The sequence below is a fragment of the Tetranychus urticae genome, chromosome 2 (genome assembly GCF_039701765.1).
Source record: "Tetranychus urticae isolate SD_2017Ah chromosome 2, NJAU_TeUrti_SD_1.0, whole genome shotgun sequence".
NCBI classification, from domain to species: Eukaryota; Metazoa; Arthropoda; class Arachnida; order Trombidiformes; family Tetranychidae; genus Tetranychus; species Tetranychus urticae.
This window is the reverse complement of record NC_142959.1, coordinates 738,402-760,213: the sequence shown is the minus strand read 5'-3', so window position 1 is coordinate 760,213 and position 21,812 is coordinate 738,402. Positions and strand designations below refer to the sequence as shown.

General features: G+C 32.1%; 5 protein-coding genes across 6 annotated transcripts; 3 read left to right on the top strand and 2 right to left on the bottom strand.

Annotated features, from left to right (window-relative positions):
• The first annotated feature begins 1,242 nt into the window (after window positions 1-1,242).
• On the top strand, window positions 1,243-3,261 carry LOC107370467 (cathepsin B-like). The gene is made up of 5 exons (XM_089268422.1): window positions 1,243-1,521; window positions 1,639-2,272; window positions 2,376-2,417; window positions 2,726-2,854; window positions 2,998-3,261. The coding sequence occupies exons 1-5, from the start codon at window positions 1,378-1,380 to the stop codon at window positions 3,078-3,080; spliced, it is 1,032 nt and encodes a 343-aa protein (XP_089124548.1). The 5' UTR covers window positions 1,243-1,377; the 3' UTR covers window positions 3,081-3,261.
• A 3,214-nt stretch (window positions 3,262-6,475) lies between these two features.
• Window positions 6,476-8,244, top strand: LOC107368832 (cathepsin B). Its single transcript, XM_015936718.3, has 5 exons — window positions 6,476-6,691; window positions 6,783-7,410; window positions 7,515-7,556; window positions 7,684-7,812; window positions 7,964-8,244. Exons 1-5 carry the CDS (start codon window positions 6,548-6,550, stop codon window positions 8,047-8,049), a joined length of 1,029 nt encoding a protein of 342 aa, XP_015792204.2. The 5' UTR covers window positions 6,476-6,547; the 3' UTR covers window positions 8,050-8,244.
• A 3,607-nt stretch (window positions 8,245-11,851) lies between these two features.
• LOC107368668 (NPC intracellular cholesterol transporter 2-like) lies at window positions 11,852-12,671 on the top strand. Of its 2 annotated transcripts, none has more exons than XM_089268420.1 (4): window positions 11,852-11,984; window positions 12,079-12,183; window positions 12,271-12,440; window positions 12,519-12,671. In XM_089268420.1, the coding sequence occupies exons 1-4, from the start codon at window positions 11,909-11,911 to the stop codon at window positions 12,603-12,605; spliced, it is 438 nt and encodes a 145-aa protein (XP_089124546.1). In that variant the 5' UTR covers window positions 11,852-11,908; the 3' UTR covers window positions 12,606-12,671. The 2 variants fall into 2 exon arrangements, with proteins under 2 accessions (XP_089124546.1, XP_015792018.2); XM_015936532.3 differs by having other exon boundaries at window positions 12,073-12,183.
• Window positions 12,672-13,763: 1,092 nt separating this feature from the next.
• Window positions 13,764-14,884, bottom strand: LOC107370476 (uncharacterized). Its single transcript, XM_089268419.1, has one exon. The coding sequence runs from the start codon at window positions 14,837-14,839 to the stop codon at window positions 13,826-13,828; it is 1,014 nt and encodes a 337-aa protein (XP_089124545.1). The 5' UTR covers window positions 14,840-14,884; the 3' UTR covers window positions 13,764-13,825.
• Window positions 14,885-20,670: 5,786 nt separating this feature from the next.
• Window positions 20,671-21,812, bottom strand: LOC149093669 (uncharacterized). Its single transcript, XM_089268418.1, has one exon. The coding sequence runs from the start codon at window positions 21,731-21,733 to the stop codon at window positions 20,777-20,779; it is 957 nt and encodes a 318-aa protein (XP_089124544.1). The 5' UTR covers window positions 21,734-21,812; the 3' UTR covers window positions 20,671-20,776.

The window sequence follows — 21,812 nt, the reverse complement described above, 5'->3', positions numbered from 1 at the left end:
AACTCGTTCTGATCCTTTCGAGTGGTAGGCTAAGATAGAGACACTTAAATGTTTAGATTTATCATTTTGGCCAGCGCTCAATGAAATCTTAGCAACGTTATTACCAGTACATTCGGTTGAACCATCACGACTAAGACAATAAGTTACACCATAAAAGCAAGGGTCATTTGGATTGTAGGCAAGGAAAGCGAATTGAACAAGAGATAAGAGAATTGCAGCGAAGAACAACATTTTCACTTAGTTCAGTTTATAATCAATTGTTAGTTACTAATTTGAAGTCACAATTGATTCTGATAAAATTCGAGACCAAATAATCTCTATTTATATGTTGAATATCAGATCACCAACTGGCCATCCCGCTGATCATTGACAATTTAAAATAACTTGAACTGGATATCAATGTCAGTGTCTATTAAATTTTGTCAGTTAATGTCATGATTATTTAGTCACTTATTTTCAGCTGTATTTTACTGAAAATGAAATTATTAAATCATTAATTTAATCATCTTCGATTCTACATTTAAGACAATTCGGTGCATCTTTTGTCTAATAATCATCGAAAAGGATCATGAAATATTTTTCCCTTTAACTGTTTACTAAACTTCCAATTGAAACAACACAAGATTAAGGTTGAGCAGATGTAAAATTGAGTACGATATTAATGAACCCAAGTTTTTCATTCAGTCCTTAATTTTCTTTGGTATCTTTTGTACCACTAAAGACAAGTCAAACAATTCGGTACAATTTATGCCCAACAATTCACGAAGATATATGTTTATTGTAACATATTGTACTGAAGATTTTTCTGGTATCTTCTTTGTCGTCAAATTGAAATGAAACAGTTTTTTTTATTTTCATGCTTAATCTTTCATAATTTATAGCAAAAATCAACCGTCAAATCAATCAAAATTTTTTTTCAACCGTTTCTGAATAAGTTTACAAGATTTTTATGTTGATGCATTAAATCGTCAAAGATAGTTAATTTTATTCAAATAAATGAAGAATCAAGAAAAACAAGATGTAAAGGTGTTCAATGGTGCTAAGTAGCAATCTAACCTTTTAGCGAAGTCTTTTCATTAGCTATCTCACTCTCAAAATTTTATTCATCTCATTGTAGGGGAACAGCTATTAAAGAAGGGAAATCAAATTTATCAGCCAATAGCTCAATGAGACTAGAGCCATTGGTCATTTAGTGAGTCTCATTGAGATAAGACAAAAGTATAAAAACAAAGACAGGAAATTGTTATTTTAGAGTTACTCTCACACAACCAAAGTCATCCTTTTAACCCCTGTGCTCAACTCAGCACCTTTTTTAATTTTAGTTACTCTGGTTCCTCTTAAATTCATCAGTTTTTTATTCAAGTTTCAAACTTCATCATGATTAAAGTGTTATTTTTAATTTTACTTTCAAGTAATTTAGCTGAGTTGAAGGCAGTTGAACGTGTCTTCCTTGATCCAGGAATTGACCCATTGTCTGATGAAATGGTTAATGCCATAAACTCTTTGAATACTACATGGAAGGTAATTCGTAATTTTAATACCTCAATCATCTGTTGTTTGTGTCAAATGTTTCATAGTTATTTAACTATACTAATCAAAGTCTAATTTTCTTGTTCTTTTTTTTTCTTTACATGACAGGCTAAGAGAAACTTTGTTGGAGTTTCATTGGACTATGTTAGAGGACTCCTGGGAGTTATTTCTGATGATAATATTTCTTTACCCGAAGCAGATATCCAGATTGCTGAAGATATTCCCGAAAGATTTGACGCTCGTGAACAATGGCCATACTGTTCATTTATCTCAAACATTCGAGATCAGGGTGTATGCGGTTCTTGTTGGGCTTTTAATTCTGCTGCAGCCATGTCTGATCGTATTTGTATTGCATCTGGTGGAGAGCTGCAAGTTGAATTGTCTGCTGAAGATGTACTCGCTTGCGCGCCAAGAATGTTTGTGCCTGCAAATGGTTGCGAAGGTGGGTCAGCTGTTTTTGCTTGGAATTATTGGAACGATTATGGAATTGTTACCAGTGGATGTAAGCCATATAAATATGCACCTTGTAACCATACCGCTGCAGGCCTTGCTCTTCCTCATTGTGCTAATTTGAAACCCGAAGAGCCAAAGTGTGAAGAAAAATGTCAACCAAAATATTCCGAGTCTTATGAAAATGATAAATATTACGGCAAGAAATGTGGCCACATTGGAAAATATGACAATGGAGTTCATAGAGTTGCAAAGATTCAAACTGAAATAATGACCAATGGACCCGTAGAAGGTGAGTGAAATCAACTCCTATCCTCGACTCTTGACACCCAGTCTTAAATTGTAAGTGTTTCAGTTATGTTATCTTAACATTCTTACTTTCCTTTTTTTTACAGCATCATTCATCCCTTACAGCGACTTCTTCAGCTATTCAGAAGGTTTGTCCATTTAAAGTCATTCTTCTTCCCCACCATGAAAAGATTGGAAGCAACAAGGCTCGATCAAAAATTGAATTAATCAATCAATTTTTATTGAGATTTTTTTACGTTAAACAGATAGCATGAATCTATTATCTTGAATCTCATGCATTTGTATTCATATTTTCACGTATTTGTAGGTAGTTTAAGCAGCGTTACTCCAGCTCAGCTGCTGGAAAGCGTTTAGATCAGAAATTGTGTCTAATCTTTTTAAAATCCGTCCATTTCTGTTTTCATCTGTGTTAATTCAATTATGTTTCGCAATTCAGGTGTTTACGAACCCGTTTATGGAAAAGAAGAAATAGAACATGCAGTTCGCATTATTGGTTGGGGGGTTGAGAATGGCGTTGACTATTGGCTTGCTGCTAATTCCTGGAATACATATTGGGGTGATCAAGGTGAGTTATTCATTAATTTCTGAGTGAATACAAACAGAAAAAGAAAGGTTCAGAAAAATTAAAATGCCTCTTCGTTATACATTAATGAGAAATTCATTCAAATTACGACTCAATGATTAACATGTTTTGGATTTAATTTACAGGATACTTCAAAATTCGCAGAGGAACCGATGAATGTAATATTGAGGACAAAGTATACGCTGGAACTCCTGATTTTAGCAGATAAATGAAAGCTTTAATCAACTCGAAAAAACTTGACTAAACATCGATTTTACATTATTTTACGTTTGACTGCAATTAATCTCATTGCTTTGTTGTTATCTAAATGCTCAATGACTCAAAATAGTTTTATTGATCTAAATATATTTTATGTTGAATTTTACAAATAAACTCATCTTGAAAACTTATCATTGAACAATGAATGGAAATATTATTTACATTATTCACTTACATTTACGTTTCTTATTACCTTTAAGTCATTGGCCAATGATAACCTTTAATGCGAGCGATTTATAAAAATGATTATTATGCAGGTGAAGGTTATGTTGAATGGTGAATGTTATTAGTATTAATATTAGTTGGGAAACAAAATTTTCAAAGGTTAATCTATCTGCATATCTAGTTAATTTTATTCAGAATGAATGAAAAAGATAAGGCAAAGAAGACTTCAATGCTGTAAAGTGAAAAACTATTATATCTTTTAATGTAAAATTATGCGCGAATGATTGTCTTTGGAATAGAGTCTTATCATTCAGATCTAATAGAAGCATTAATCAAAAAGGATATTATTGATTTGTGTAATTTTGAAGAAAATTTAGGTATCAGCACCATCAGATAAACAGTAAAGAGTGTAAGGTTTACCTTTAACATTGAAACCAAGTGATAAAGTAACTCTTTCTGGTCCTTTCGAGTGGTAGGCTAAGATAGAGACACTTAAATGTTTAGATTTATCATTTTGGCCAGCGGTCAATTAAACTTTAGCAACGTTATCACCAGTACATTCGGTTGAACCATCACGACTAAGACAATAATTTACACCGTAAAAGCAAGGGTCATTTGGGTTGTAGGCAAGGAAAGCGAATTGAACAAGAGATAAGAGAATTGCAGAGAAGAACAACATTTTCACTTACAAGTTAGTTCAGTTAATAATCAATTGTTAGTTACTAATTTGAAGTTACAATTGATTCTGATAAAATTCAAGAACAACTCATCTCTATTTATATGTTGAGTATCAGATCACCAACTGGCCATCAAGCTGATCATTGACAATTGAAAATAACTTGAACTGGGTATCAAAGTCAGTGTCTACCCTGGTGGAAAAAATTGTTTGAATCAAGCTTCATTCAATGCTTAAAGTAATCAAAATAAAGATTAGAATTGTAATTTTTTTATGATAACTCGTGCAAGTTTCGACAATAAAACAATAAGATATTGTATAAATCACAAATAATTTAGATTGAAATTACTATTAATCAGTTAATTATTATGTTTTATCTAAAATAAAGTTTATTAAAATATTTATGAATAAAGACTATTGGCGCTCTATGTTTAAACGTTTACACATTGGAATGAACTTCCGTTGAATCTAATTTTTCATTTCTCTTTTTCATCTTCATTAAATCGCTCAAAATTTTGGTAGACCCTCGAATTGATTATCAGCAGCTTCTGTAACAAAGAAGGATTAATTGATTAAATTGAATTTTATATGATGTCTGGCTTAATAGTAACAACTACTATTTTGCTAGGTGATATGTGATGAAACAATTTATCCTCACATGGTCATATTATGGAAATAGTTAACTAAAAAATTAATTACTTACTTTAATAGTATTTTTGAATGGCTGAGTCTTTAACTGAATTCTAATTTCTCAATAGACCTTCTTTCTGATTTTGCCGGAAACACAAGAAGAAATGATTGATAGTTACATATGGCTATACATTAACAACTAATGTTTTGCTATGGAGATGCGATGAAACAATTTATCATCACATCGATTAAGATTTCAACATTTAAACAGCATTGATAAAACCCCATGATAACTTGATATAAATTATAACTTACATCGTTTTGAATGAAATATGGACAGTTATTAAACTAATATTGAGTTTGAGGAAACCTTCAATCAATTTTGATAAATTTTACCAAATTAAACAATTGTTAAAGTTTATAAAGGGTGCATATCAGTATAAAATACGTATAAATATTGGTCTTTATTAGCTTCTTTGCTTAAGATTAAAAAGGGTTAGCTCATGTCGATTAACACTAAATTTATCTCATTCTTACGATAACTTACACGAAAATTATAAACCCGAATCTTGCAAATATTAAATGATTTAATTACTCGGACGAGTAAATTCAAACTTATTTTAAACGAAATTGTTTATTTCGGCTAAACTTTTCCACCAGGGTATTAAATCATGTCAATCAAGGCCAAAATTATTCGAGTAGCTTATTGTTGTGATATTTATTTTCACCTGTATTTTACTGGAAATGAAATTATTAAATCATTAATTTAATCATCTTCGATTCTACATTTAAGACAATTCGGTGCATCTTTTGTCTAATAATCATCGAAAAGGCTCGTGAAATATTTTTCCCTTTAACTGTTTACTAAACTTCCAATTGAAACAACACAAGATTAAGGTTGAGCAGATGTAAAATTAAGTGCGATATTAATGAACGCAAGTTTTTCATTCAGTAGTTAATTTTTTTGGTATCTTTTGAGCCACTAAAGACAAGTCAAACAAGTTCGGTACAATTATTTTCCAATAAAGATATACGTTTATTGTAACATATTGTACTGAAGATTTTTCTGGTTCTTTTCTTTGTCGTCATATTGAAATGAAACAGTTTTAGTTATTTTCATTTGTTAATTTTCAACGATTATTACTGAATATACTATTAATGTAAATGACCGAAATACATTAAAACAGTTTTGCGAATTAGTGGTTAATGATGGATTTGTTAGATAGTGACCGAGTGTTGAATTGATCCGAAACTTAGACAACAAAAAGAATCAAAATATTGCCTGACATTAAAGGATCATTCATGTTGATAATATGCGTCTTAGTCTTTTGACAATAATTATTTCAATTACATTTTGCGATTCGATATGTAGATTAGGTCAGATTGGTCAGTCAAAGTTAGCACCTTCGGTATTAATATAATGCCTTAATCAAAAGCATTTTGTACCCATGCGAAAATTTATAGCAAAAAAATCGTATAGAGTTTTTTTCAACCGTTTCTGAATAAGTTTACAAGATTTTTATGTTGATGCATTAAATCGTCAAAGATAGTTAATTTTATTCAAATAAATGAAGAATCAAGAAAAACAAGATGTAAAGGTGTTCAATGGTGCTAAGTAGTAATCTAACCTTTTAGCAAAGTCTTTTCATTAGCTATTTGACTCTCAAAATTTTATTCATCTCATTGTAGGGGAACAGCTATTAAAAAAGGGAAATCTTTATCAGGCAATAGCTCAATGAGACTAGAACCATTGGTCATTAAGTGAGTCTCATTGAGATAAGACAAAAGTATAAAAACAAAGACAGGAAATTGTTATTTTAGAGTTACTCTCACACAACCAAAGTCATCCTTTTAACCCCTGTGCTCAACTCAGCACCTTTTTTAATTTTAGTTACTCTGGTTCCTCTTAAATTCATCAGTTTTTTATTCAAGTTTCAAACTTCATCATGATTAAAGTGTTATTTTTAATTTTACTTTCAAGTAATTTAGCTGAGTTGAAGGCAGTTGAACGTGTCTTCCTTGATCCAGGAATTGACCCATTGTCTGATGAAATGGTTAATGCCATAAACTCTTTGAATACTACATGGAAGGTAATTCGTAATTTTAATACCTGAATCACCTGTTGCTTGTATCAAATTGTTTCAAAATCTAATTCTTCTTTTCTCTTGCTTAACATGAAAGGCTAAAAGGAACTTTGTTGGCGTTTCTTTCGACTATGTCAAAGGACTCCTAGGAGTTGCTCCTGATGATATTTCTTTACCCGAAGCAGATATCCAGATTGCTGAAGATATTCCCGAAAGTTTTGACGCTCGTAAAGCATGGGCAAACTGTACATCCATCTCAAACATTCGAGATCAGGGTGTATGCGGTTCTTGTTGGGCTTTTGGTGCTGTTGAAGCCATGTCTGACCGTATTTGTATTGCATCTGGTGGCAATCTTCAAGTTGAATTGTCTGCTGAAGATTTGCTCTCTTGCTGTTCGTATTGTGGAAGGGAATGCAGCAGTGGGCGAGTTGCTCGTGCTTGGGACTACTGGGAGTTCAACGGAATAGTTACTGGTGGCGCATTCGCAGGAGCTGGATGTAAACCATATAAATATGCACCTTGTGAACATAACACGGCAGGCCTTACTCTTTCTAATTGTTCTAGTGTGATTCCCGAAAAGCCAGTGTGTGAAGGAAAATGTCAACCAGATTATAACAAGTCTTATGAAGATGACAAATATTACGGCAAGAATATTCGTAATATTGGAGGAGCTCGGAGAGTTGAAAAGATTCAAACTGAAATAATGAGCAATGGACCTGTAGAAGGTGAGTCAATTCAACTCCTATCCTGGACTCTTAATAAACCCAGTTTCAAATTTTAAGTGTTTCAGTTTATGTTATCTTAACATTTATTTTCCTTTTTTTTACAGCAACATTCATAGTTTACAGTGACTTCCCCAGCTATTCATCAGGTTTGTCGATTCATTTTCATTATAATATTCAAGTAATTGTGGATAACTTCAGGACTTTCAGAGTTGAATAACTTCACTCTTCATTTCTGTCCTAATCTGAATTAATGAAATTATTTTTCCAATTCAGGCGTTTATCAACATCACAGTCGTGTAAGCATACTCGAACATGCCATTCGCATTCTTGGCTGGGGCGTTGAGAATGGCGTTGACTACTGGCTTGTCGCTAATTCTTGGAATACATATTGGGGTGATCAAGGTGAGTTTATTCATTAATCTCTGAGTGAATACAAATGAAAGGGAAAGGTTCAGAAAAATAATTTAAAAATATGCCTTATCTTCGTTGTATACATTGAAGAATTATTCAAATTACGACTCAATGATTAACATACTATGGATTTAATTTACAGGATACTTCAAAATACGCAGAGGAATCAATGAATGTAATATTGAGGACAAAGTATACGCTGGAACTCCTGATTTTAGCAGACCATGATTGGCAATTTCGATCAACTTCGTACAACCAGACTAAACATCGATAAATTTTACAAAATTTTACGTTTGACTGCAATGAAATCCATTGCTTTGTTGAAAATCTGAATGCCTAATGATTCAAAATAGTTTTATTTTGACTAAATATATTTTATGTTGAATTGTGTTAATAAACTCATCTCGAAAACTTATCATTGAAGAGTGGAAATATTATAATTTACATTTTTTTAAATTATTTCATGGTTTAATGATTTTGAAAATTGATTTTTGTAAAGTCAGAATAGTTACTCAATCTGCAAATTGGTTAATTTATTCAAAATGAATGAAAACAAGATTCTAATGCAGTAAAGTAAAAACAATCTTTTAATGTAAAATTGATAGAGTAACTTTAAGTAACTATGGTCTATCAATGTGACTAATCAAATGAAATTCTAACGCCAACTTTGCATACCTTAATCCAATATATATTACTTGACATTTACTATCGAGTTATTCATTTATTATTATTTATCTATCAGCACATCTTTTTATTATATTTTCTGGTTTGCATGTATCCCAATCGATTGTGAAAAGATCAGGTCAATTTTTAAGGGGATGTAAATTATCGCATATTATTATATTTTGCTTGAAAGGAAAATTTTATTTTAATTGCTATTCATTGAATTACAATATGCAATACAATTATTATCATTGTTAAGGGACATTTTATTTCCAACAACTAGCCAATTCTTTGAGGTTTGGAGCAACAACAGCCTTGATATTGTTAAAGCCAAGAGTAATTGGGACATTCTTATCGATAGTAGCCGCATCAATGCTGATTGAACTGTTGGTAACTGGAGCGACTTGGTTATTATTTTCAGTCAATGTCAGTTTCATATTACAGTTGAAGTCTTGAGTGGCCCAACTGCCCTTACCAGGCTTAAAGGTTCCAGCACCATCAGATAAACAGTAAAGAGTGTAAGGTTTACCTTTAACATTGAAACCAAGTGATAAGGTAACTCGTTCTGATCCTTTCGAGTGGTAGGCTAAGATAGAGACACTTAAATGTTTAGATTTATCATTTTGGCCAGCGCTCAATGAAACCTTAGCAACGTTATCACCAGTACATTCGGTTGAACCATCACGACTAAGACAATAAGTTACACCATAAAAGCACGGATCATTTGGGTTGTAAGCAAGGAAGGCGAATTGAACAAGAGATAAGAGAATTGCAGAGAAGAACAACATTTTGCTTGATTAGTTAATAATCAATAATTAGTTAGTGAATTAGATTGAATATTGATTCTGATAAAATTCAAAATAAACTCACCTCTATTTATATGTTGAGTATCAGATCACCAACTGGCCATCAAGCTGATCATTGACAATTTAAAATAACTTGAACTGGATATCAATGTCAGTGTCTATTAAATTTTGTCAGTTAATGTCATGAATCATGATTATTCAGTCACTTATTTTCAGCTGTATTTTACTGAAAATGAAATTATTAAATCATTTATTTAATCATCCAGTCTACATTTAAGACAATTCGGTGCATCTTTTTGTGAGTACGCTATTAATGAACTCAAGTTGTTCATTTAGTACTGATTGGTATCTTTTGTATCATTCAAGACAATTCGGTACAATTTTAGTATTTTTCAGCCACTTATTGCTCTGATATTCATTTTCAGTTGTATTTTTACTGAAAATGAAATAATTGAATCATAATTCAATCATCTCCGACTTTACATTCAAGACAATTCGGTTCCTCTATTGTTTATGAATCATTGAAAAGCTAATAACTGTTTTCCCCTTTAACTATTCCCTAAACTTGAAACAATGCAAGATTAAGGTCTAGTAGGGGAATTATCATGGGCAATATTACTGCACTCAAATGGTTTATTTAGTATTAATTGGTATCTTTCGTACCTCTAAAGACAATTCAAACAATTTGGTGCAATTTTTGCTCAAAAACAAAACTTCCAACGAACAGATATTGTAATAGCATATTGAACTTCATTTTTTTATCCTTTTCTTTGTCGTTTCTTTATTGGAATGAGCCAGTTTTAAATAGTTTATATGCGATTATCTTGGCAGATTACTAGGTAACTGATCTAACAACAACTATTCCTAACTGGAGATTCTTTGTGCAGGATATATTTTCATGTAAACGAGGACTAACGTTAGTTGAAACGTAAGAAACATCCTTTTTCCTTGTTTCACTTAGTTAGATGAGTTTGATGGAAAGATTTGAGTTGGTTTTCATCAAACATATTGATCAATCACATAACAATAAGATCAAAAAACCAACCTTTACTAAGAGAAGTAACTATTTTGTGATGGGAAGCCCTTTAATTAAATCAGAGTTAAAGTATATTAATCAATAATTGCAATCATAAAATTAGGTGCAAATTAAAGAACAAATATTAAATTAATATTTCAGAAAAAATCAAACCAATTGAACCAATTTTGCTGAATTAATTGTTTTAAATAGGAACGCTCAAGACAGTAAAAACTTTCAGGGAAACCTGGTAGATATTTAATAGATAATACTATCATCTTATTCCTTAAGTTAATCTAGTTTCAAGTGCAGTAATTTCATTTCCATCTTGACTTCAGATTTTTATTGATGCGGAAAAATATCACACAATATTTTACATCTTCATCACTTTTAAATTCAGATCAATTTCTAGAGATTAACTGAAACTTTCAGTGTAATCTAATTATATCAGACATCTTCATCGGTAAGGCTTTACTTTCACGGACAAAGGCGTTAGCATTAGAACATAACTATGGAGAGATTTCTTAAAAATCGCACTTTATTTAACTAATCAGATCCAAAAGAGTGACAACTTAGGATAGAGCTATTAATCTATACTCTATACAATATATAAAGTCAAACTATGAAATTTTTGCGGGAAGATTGTGGCCAAACTAAACGGGTTCTAAAGAAAATTTTCACATAAGATGAAAGCCATGATTAAACTACAATCGCAAAAAATAGTTCGAACTTTCTCGGAATTCAGGTTACTGAGAAATTAGTGTTCAAACAGGGTGGGGGAAAAAACGCAGAATCCGTATCTTTTACTATTGACATTGGGGGAAAAACTTTTTGGTTGTTCAGGTTGATGGTTTATTGTTGGCTTAGAAGGATAAGTAAAACTGTCTTTCGAGTAAAGAGTTAAGTGAAGAATATAGCACCTTAACTGTGCAGAAAGATTTCATTCTGTTCAGCTGTATAACCAGATTTTATTTTATTTTTTAGTTTTTCTCATTGACGATGGTTTTTCATCAAGAATTTTGAGTCTTTAAATATGGATTGAATTTATTGTGTTTCAGTGAAAAAATTACGATCAGTCATGATCGGGGGTTCCACTTGTATTATTTAGTTAATAACTAATATGTTATAAAGCGTAGTGCCAAATGATTGAAAATAATTAAATACAATTGAAATATTGATTTTTCCTCCTTAAAAATGGTCTGAAAATAGCATTGGTTGTGATAAGAGTGTAATAAATGTAATAAATGGTTTTTGATTTGAAAATTGTCAACCTTTCAGGAATCCAGAAATGCAGATAATACAAACTGCAGCAAGCAACAATAATGATAATCAGTAAAGTTAATCATTACTCCTCTTTTTTAAAAATGATACAATTATCAAAATAGAAAACAATGAAAATTTTTTGTTATAATTGAATAGTTTAATTTATAATAGAATGGGCTGAACATGAGGAATTTAGCTATCGAAACATCAAGATCTCAATCGTAGTGTTAACATTATATAAAACATGGCTATTTTTTTGATTGACACAGAAGCTAATTAGTTTGCCTTAACTATAATTCATCTTATTTTATTGTTTCAACTTTACTGAATCAAAATCAAAATGATCAGGACCATTGCTATTCTTGCTTTGTTTGTTGCTTGTGCTCAAGCTAGAAATGTTAGCTTAAATAACTGCTGTAAGTTTATTTACTTTTCTCAGTGTAAACTGATAACTTTACTTGTTCGTTAGTACGATTGATTTCTTGTATTTATTTTAATCAACAGCAACAGCACCAACTGGAAAAATTAACTGGATTACCATTGACCCTTGTCACGCTGAACCATGCACCTTCCAGTCAGGAGGATTAGTTACTGTTGAAGGCGAATTAGTTAGTGGTAAGTAATATTCAAACAAATAAAATGAAGAATATCAATTCTCGAATGAGAATCTTTGCTTAATAAATGTTTCCTTCGTAAACTTAGCAACTGGTTCAGATGATCCAAAATTGCTTGTTCAAACTGAACTTCTTGGTGTTATGGTACCTTACCCTGGTCTGAGCTCTGATGCTTGCAAATACCTGACTTGTCCTCTTAAAGCCAATGTTATTACTCCATTCAAGATTAGCTTGGATACTACTAATTGGCTTCCAGCTGTGAGTTTTTAATCTTTAATTGGACAATGTATTTGCTTGATAATATTTCTAATTGATTTTTCTTCCTTCTTTATTCAGGGGGACACTTTTATAGAATTCCAGCTTAAAGGTTCTGATGGATCCCAATACAACTGCGCTTGGACTAATATTGAAATAAGAAAATGAAGAATTATTTTGTTATATAAATTATTCTTTCAATATGCTATTTAATAAATATATATTTTTTGATTATTGATTGCAAATACTGTTTGTGGAAGCTAATTTAACATAAATTCATTATGAACATCAAAGTCACCATCTATCTGATGAAAGACAAATGTATCGAACAGACTTCCAGGCCATTAAAAAATTATTAGTCCAGTTAACTATCAAATTATGCACAACAAAAAACCCTGAAGTTAGTCATCTAACAACTGCCTGAGTGGTATGATTCGTAAAATTCTATGATAAATCGATAGAAATAAGGTGAAAAACATGTCTGGTGAAATTTCAGAACTTTCAAACTTTCGTTTAAATTTTTATTCTTGAAATGCTTGAAATCAAATTACCATTATGGAGCTGAGAATAACCTTCATTTTGTTTTCTTTTTTCTACAATTTCTTTGTTTTGCCATTTTCAGCTCATTACAATGGATCTGATTAGACTTAAAATTGGAATAAAAATTGAAGCGAAAATTTGCAAGTCTAAAATTTCCCCAGACATGCTTTTTCCCTTATTTCTATCGATTTATCACAGAATTTTCCGAATCGAATCGTACCACTTAGGCACCTTCCCTTGTCAGTGTGCTTCGGAAAGATATTGTAATTAGCATAACTTCAGTTTTTTATCCTTTTCTTTGTCATCATGTTCGAATGAGCCAGATGTTAAATAGTTTTTATGCGATTATCTTCGCATATTACTAGGTAACTAATCTAACAACAACTATTCATAACTGGCGATTCTTTGTTTTCGACGTTTTACCTTCAGTATAAACTGATTCATCAGGCTTCCACTCAGTTTGCTTCAAAACAAAAGATTCTTCTTTAAAAAAAGTAATTTAAATTGTAGAAAAGTACATTTGTATAAGAATAGAATTAATGAATTCTTGAAAGAATCTTTCTTGAGACGATGATTTTTAAAAAGAATTTCGATCTGAATTGAATTATGGTACTCAAGGAATTCGCGATCAGTCATGAAGCCTACAGCTCTACAGCTCTTAATGAAATTAGAGTTAACTGTTGAACGAAATTTTGATGAGAGTGCTCTAAAACGCGTTAAATCCACTAGTGTTTTAACTGGTTGGTGTTGGTTCTGTATTCAACGAAAAAAAAAACAATTTTGAAATTTTGATTACGCAAATTTATTGAATTAATTATTATTATTGATGTATTTATCACACAGTAAGATTATTTATCTTCTGGATCGAATGTTTCCCAATCAATTGTCGAAAGATCGCTGGGAGCACCATTTTTGTCGGAATGGAATTTGATATTTGGTTTGTTGATGGATGAACCTGAAGTTGAGCTGAAACTAAAGTCAAGTGGCTTTGCATCGAAATCAAACTTGATGCTATTGGTTTGTAATACTAAAGGTAATTTTAAGCCACATCGGTATCCATCAAGTGACTTGAAAGTGAATAAATTGTCGATTGATTCCTTCTTATCGCCTTGTTGTACGAACCCAGTCAAAGTACTGAAACTGTCTTTACATGAAACAGTCAATGAGACTCCATCAGCATTAACAAACTTCACTGATCTATCAGTTGACTTTGTATCTGGAACCAAACCATAAATGAATGTTTCCATTTCTTTGTTAAATTCCTTTTTCACCATCATGACTCTATTCCTCTTATCATTATCAGTGAAAGACATTCTATTATGTGCATAACATTCAAGGTGAGACAGTTGATGAATGAGTAATTCTTTGAGGTTTGGCGCAACAACAGACTTGATGCCATTAAAGGCAAGAGTAATCGGAACATTATCATCAATAGTGACCAAATCAATGCTGATTGACTTGTTGGTAACTGGAGCAACTTGGTTACTATTTACAGTCACATCTAGCTGCCAGCTACAGGAATAGTCGTCATAAGCCCAAGGGTCATCGGCAGCTGATATATGCGTTTCAGGACCATCAGATAAACAGTAAAGAGTGTAAGGTTTACCTCCAACATTGAAGCCAACTGACACGTAACCACCTTCTCCTTTCGTGCGATAGGCTGAAAGAGAAACACTTAAATGTTCTGCTCCATCATCGTGACCAGCTCTGAATGTAGCTTTAACCACATCAGTAGCAGTACACTTGGTTGTGCCATCACGGTTAAGACAATAAGTTACACCGTAAAAGCATGGATCATTTGGGTCGTAAGCAAGGAAGGCGAATTGAACAAGTGAAAGAAGGATTGCAGAGAAGAACAACATTTTACTTGATTCAGTCAATAATTAGTTACTAAATTGAAGTCACAATTGATTCTGATAAAATTCAAGAACAACTCATTTCTTTTTACATATTTCAGCATCAAGTTATCAACTGACTATCAAGATTATTATTGACAATTGAATATGACTCGATGTTAAATTTTATCATATGATATGCTATGATTATTCAGTCGTTTATTGTTCGCGTATCTATTTCAAGTGTATTTTATTGAAAATAGAATAAATAAATCAATAAACTATTCGTTTTCGACGTTACATTTAAGACAATTTGGTGCATCTTTTGTCTAACAATCATCGGCAGGGCTAATCAAATGTTTTTCCCTGTTTACTGCAATTGAAACAATGCAAGATTAAGGTCTAGTAGGTTAAGTATCTTTTGTATCATCCAAGACAATTCAAACAATTTAGTACATTTTTTGGTACAGCATTTTTTAGTACAACAACTCACAAAGATAAACTGGATTGAACGAAAAAGTTGGCCAATTGCCTTTAGCTTCAGTTCAACGCTTGGACTTCAACTTAAGTCTCATCATTTAGCAATAAAATCTCGATAAAGATGCTGACGAAAGAAACTGATCCAGTGATAAATAAATACTAGTATAATAATTTTATTAGGTAGAATTGTTGGACGAATTTATGTTTCAACAAATTGATAGGAATTAAATTTAATCACAATTACGCTGAATATTTTATATTTTTGAAATACAATTTTCTAAAGTTAAAAAAATAGAATAAGCAAATTTTTAGTTACGGTGGCTGTGATTTACAGTCTGGGAAAAATCGTGCATATGACTCATCAGTCAAGAGTGAGTTGATTGGATTGTGAGCTATTGTAATTTACAGCCGATGTAGCTAAAAATTTGCTTATTCGATTTTTTTGCACGTTAGGTGTCTGTACACCAAAAACACAATTATACGAGTGACGTTACGTTAGTATAAAATGTTTTGAAATAACATAATTTTGTCTTTAGTACCGACTCCGATATCGATATCCTACTCTGAGTCAACTATTCCTCTATGTGAGTTGAAGCCTACATGGCTTTTTCGAACTTTTTTAATAAATTGCAATGGCTATTTTTGGCTGCATAGAATTAAATTTTTATTGATTCGAATGTGAATTTGGTAAACAGTTAGATGATATTAATTTGAGCTTCTATACGTCCAATAACGAAATCTCTCAAGCTTTGTAGCCTTCAACAGATGAATGTTGCTTGAACATTTCAAGACTTTTTTTAAATTTTTTGGATATCTATTGTAAAGTAGGGATCAGCTTCCCCTTTTGCAGTCAGACCCGCTTGAACATTTCATCACTTTCTTTTTCCTCTCCCTCTGATTTTTTCGCCAGATTTTTTTGGAATTTCTTTTTGCGCATCCATTTGTAACTAAACACAAAGTTTATATGAGTTAGAATTTTTAATTGAAATTGTGAGATTGAATTGCAATTTAATGATCAAATTGAAATAAAAATACTGAAATGAGAGTAAATAAAACAATCAGTTATAAAGATACAAGTATGTATTTCTGCTAGAGACCAGTTGGTTACTGGTAACCGGTTAGTTGGTTAGAGGGGGGGGAAAAGTAACCAAGTATGGTTACTATAACCATTTACTATAACCGGTTACAAAATAACCGGTTACTTGCTGGTTACATTGAGAGGGAAATTTGAAAAGAAAGTAAAGAAAGTAAACAACAACTTTCTAAACACATTAATAGATGGCGCTGATAAAAGATGGAAAATCAAACTTTTTATTTTTGAATTTGGCGGTAAGAAATTTGTAACCAGCAAGTAACCGGTTATTTGTAACTGGGGGTGAAAGAACCACAGTTACTGGTTATACTAATCAAACTAGCCTGTAACCGACGCATCTCTAGTTTCTGCAATACTATCGCTTCTTCGATATAAATCGATACAAATTGATACTTGCTCCGATTATATCGGTATCAGTCGATACTTTCGAACCGCTTGATTTTGCGCTGATAGTAGGTTGCATAAGAAAGTTTGGTGAAATTCAGTTTTAAGCCGGTACTAATTAGCTCAAGCAGATTCGATTTTAAGAGAAAATGAGAATCAAAAAATGCCTAAAACTAACAAAATTATGTTTTCTCAACTCTGCGCCATCACATCCAAAAATAGTATGCAATTTTACTTATTTTTACGATATTTTACGATTTTGCGATTTTAATTGATATTTTTCGATATAAGTATCGAACGATATAATCTTTACTTTCCTTAAAAATATTGTTTCTTGCGATCCATACTAGAAAAAATATCCTGAAACACTAAGTTAAGTATAATATGAATACTATTTCAGATGAGGAACTTCAGTCAAAACAACTCACACCACGTGAAGGTAGTTCCTTTTGTGTTTTGGGTAGGTTTTTATACTGATCACCCTCGCCTCCAGTTTTACCAGTCGATGTTATATACTTTTTGCGAAATCATGCAAGAAATTGCCAGTTTTTTTTTGCTTTTTCTTAAAAAGAATGTAACATCGATGGCAAACAACAGCTTCTTGAGAGTTGGAGCACAACACTTACAGTTTTTCTCACTTAATTTTCTTTCGAAAAACTGAAGCGTTTAGGCATCCGTTAAAGGATATCTCCTGCAAGATTTTTTTATTTGCCCAAATATTGCCTTTTCCCTAATGTAAAAAGAAAGTTTACATGAGTGAATGACTTCAGCTTTCCATAGCATAAAATGCAAGATATAAATAATTTTAATTAAAGCCATTTAGGAAATCAACGGCCAAACTTATCTCAACAAATCTTTAGAAACACTCCCTCAGATTTTAAATTTTTTTTAGCATTAGCGAATGCTTTATAAAAGCCGGCTTTATTCCGACCAAGGAATGCAGCAGGAAATTGCAGCGGACATGCTCCGTCTCACAGATAAAGAAAATAAGTTGGCTGACATTGTTATTAACAATGGACTTATTTGTGGTTATCGACACTTAACGTATGATGAAGTTGCACATTCCCTCCCTCAGTCGGACTTAAATAAATTGTATTATTTGCAAAAGGGTCTTTCCAACTGAAGTATTGCGCAGCTTTTTTTGCTGAGCCTCACAATAGCACCGATCATGAATGTTTGCGCTTTGAGAGGTACAACCGCTTAGAGACTACAATGATGTTCAGAAGTAATAGAGATCCGATCACGTCTACTCAAAACGAAAATTCCTTCTCGTTATTATGAGAGCACTACAAGATTTTGTTTCATCCTTATCGATGACTCAAAAACTGGCATCGAAGAGATCGATAAACATTATTGTACATAAAAAGCTGGCAGGGAAACACTGGGATGTTGCGCACATTTTAACTATGTTGTGGTTTGGTTTGATGGGATGGAGGACAAATCCAAGAGTCCCAGCTCACCTCAACAATATTTCTCGACGCATATCAAACACTGATACCGCTACCAATTCTTCAGACTCGAATGGCCACTAAACATTTTGTATTATATATTCATTTATATCTTGTTAAAATTAACATATTTACATTTACATTTTTCTACAGTAAAATTTTTAAACTTCATACATTTTTTCACAAATATTTATTCGCGTTAAACATTTTGACATACCAATGTTCGTGTAATAATAAAATAGAATAGTAATAGAATTAGCTTATAAAAAAGTAAGACTTTGGAATAGAACCATAATCTGCCAAAAAATATCGCAGCAGAATGATATACCGCGTGTTCATTTGCCTACCACACAACTTTTTTTGCGAATAACTTTTGAATGCGTTGATGGATCGATTTGAAATTTTGTATTTATTTTTCATCAAAAAAGAAAGAAGTTAGTCAATTAGTCAAGAATATTTTCAAAGTGAGATCCTTCTGTGGTAATGACATAGCGAATTCGCTTACAAAAATGTTGGATGACTTTAGGGAAAATTTCCGTTGGAATACTTTCTATGGTAGTTTTTATAGCTGATTTCAACTAAGATAATGATTTCGGGCGGTTCCTATAAATGTTATCGAAAAGAGAAGAAAGACAAAACTTACTCTTGAAAGTACTGTTTATACTGTCTTGTTGGTTCTCCGACCTAAAGTTACATGGTAAAAAATGACCCTTTATATCCGGTCATAGTTGAACTAAAAATTACAGGTTTAATGGTAATTTATTAAATTGTTATATTAAGCATGAAAAATGATATTAGAAAATTATCTTATAAAAAAGCGCGTGAAATTCTGCCCAGTATTTCTCGTTTACTTTTAATGTAAGCAAAGTGAGTGAGAAGTTGGAAAAGAAAGACAAAAAGAAAGAGATGAATAGGAGAAAGAGAAAAGAAAGAGGCTGGCTTCACACAAGCATTTACAATATAATATTGAATAATGGCATTTTTATATCAACAGTTTTTACTCTCTTTTCTCTTTCTAATGCCACGAGAATATTAGTCGTGATGGACCAAAAAGTTGATTGCTTGTTTCGATGAATTTTCGGCAAGTCTGTTGGATGATAGTGGGATCGTTCACATCAATATTATCAAAGTACTTGGAAAAATTTGGATAGTTTTGGACCTTTTTGGAAGAGTACACCATGTATTGGATTTCATTATATATGTGAAATGAATGTGCTGAAAATTATGGAGAAGAAAATGGCTTTATTCGAGTTGGAATTGGCATATCAAAATCTAACGGATGATAAAAAGGATCTCAAATACGTTTCAAGGGAAATGATCAAAAGCCCCATTTATTCTAATGTTGATTATAAAAGTTTTGTATTTTATATACGAAGCTTTTCTAATTTGTAAAAAATTAATAAATGAATTATTCAACAATATTCATTCTGTTGAGTTCAAAAGTAGAAAAAAGAAAGAGAAAAAAAGCACGGCCAGCGCCAAGGAAAATTGCGCTATACCGTGCTTTTTCTTACTACTCTCGAGCATGCAGTTCGCATTATTGGCTGGAGGGTTGAGAATGGCGTTGACTGCTGACTTGTTGCTAATTCCTGGAACACATATTGGGGTGATCAAGGGAAGTTTATTCATCAATCTCAGAGTGAATACAAACAGAAAGTGAAAAATATTAATAAAATAATAAATGTATGAATGTCTCTCATCTTCTTTCTATACATTAATGAGAAACTATTCAAATTACGATCCATTGATTAACGTATTATCATGGATTTTATTTATAAGATACTTTAAAATTCGAAGAGGAATCAATGAGTGTGGTATTGAAGACAAAATATATTTTGGAACTCCTGATTTTAGCAGACCATGATTGAAAATTCTGATCAACTCGAAACAACTTGAAAAAAAATCAACAAAATTTCACGCTTGACTGCAATTTATTCCATTGCTTTGTTATCTAAATTCTCAATGACTTAAAATAGTTTTATTGTTGATGTAAATGATGTCTACATGATCTAAATATATTTTATGTTGAATTGTATGGATAAACTCATCGCGAAAACTTATGAACAGAAATGAAATTAATTTATATTTTCACAAACTGCTTCATGGTTAACTATTTTAAAAAGGGATTCAAATAAGACATAACACAATATTTGCTTACATTTTTGCATTTTATTACTAAAAGTGTTTCCGATAAAAATTTATTGAGATTAATCTAGATAACTCGATCCATTTTTCATCGGAAACACCCTAAATCATTGATAAAAGATATATGAGAATGTGTATTATCAAAGGTGAAAGTGGTTTGAATGTTATTAACGTGTGAATTAAATTTTGTATCTGTTAGAACTTGAATTCCAGTGTCGAAAAAAACTTAGAGTATTAATCTATTCGCAAAGCTAGATGATCTTACTCGAAAGTAAATGAAAAATCAGGTTTTTAGAAAACAAAGAACGTTATTTTGCTCAAAAGTAAAAGTTTTATTTTAATTGATATTCATTGATTTATTGCATGAAATACAATTATTATCCTTGATAAGTATCCCAATTGATGCTGGAAAGATTACCATTTTCTGTCGTCAGTATTGAATTTGAGACTTGGTTTGTTGATAGATGAACCTGAACTTGAACTGAAACTGAAGTCAAGTGGTCGAGAGTCGAAATCAAACTTAATGTTATCAGTTTGTACTACAAAAGGTAATTTGAATCCACATCGGTATCCATCAAGTGACTTGAAAGTGAATAACTTGTCGATTGATTCCTTCTTATCGCCTTGTTGTATGGATCCAGTCAAAGTACCGAAACTTTTGTTACATGAAACAGTCAATGAGACTCCATCAGCGTTGACGAACTTGACTGATCGATCAGTTGATTTGGTATCTGATGCCAAACCATAAATAAATGTTTCCATCTGCTTTATAGGTACCTTTTTCATCATCAAGACTCTGTTCTTCTTATCATTATCGGTGAAAGAAATTCTATTTTCTTCCCAGCAATCAAGGAAAGACAATTGATGAACGAGTAGTTTTTTGAGGTTTGGAGCAACAACACTTTTGACCTCGTTAAAGCCAAGAGTAATTGGAACATCATCATCTGTAGTAGCCAAACCAATGCTGATTGAACTGTTTGTGATTGGAGCGACTTGGTTATTATTTGCAGTTACATTTAATTTGAAGCTGCAACTAAAGTCGTCATATGCCCAAGGGTCATCGATAGCTGATGTACGCGTTTCAGGACCATCAGATAAACAGTAAAGAGTGTAAGGTTTACCTTCAACATTGAAACCAACTGATACAGTAACGCGTCCTGATCCTCTCGAGTTGTATGCTGAAAGAGAAACACTTAAATATTCTGCTCCATCGTTATGGCCAGCTCTGAACGAAGCTTTAACCACATTATTACCAGTACACTCGGTTGAACCATCACGGCTGAGGCAATAAGTTACACCGTAAAAGCACGGGTCATTTGCAAGGAATGCAAATTGAACAAGAGAAAGAAGAATTGCAGAGAAGAACAACATTTTACTTAATTCAGATAATAATCAATAGTTAGTTACTAATTTGAAGTCACAATTGATTCTGATAAAATTCTAGACCAAA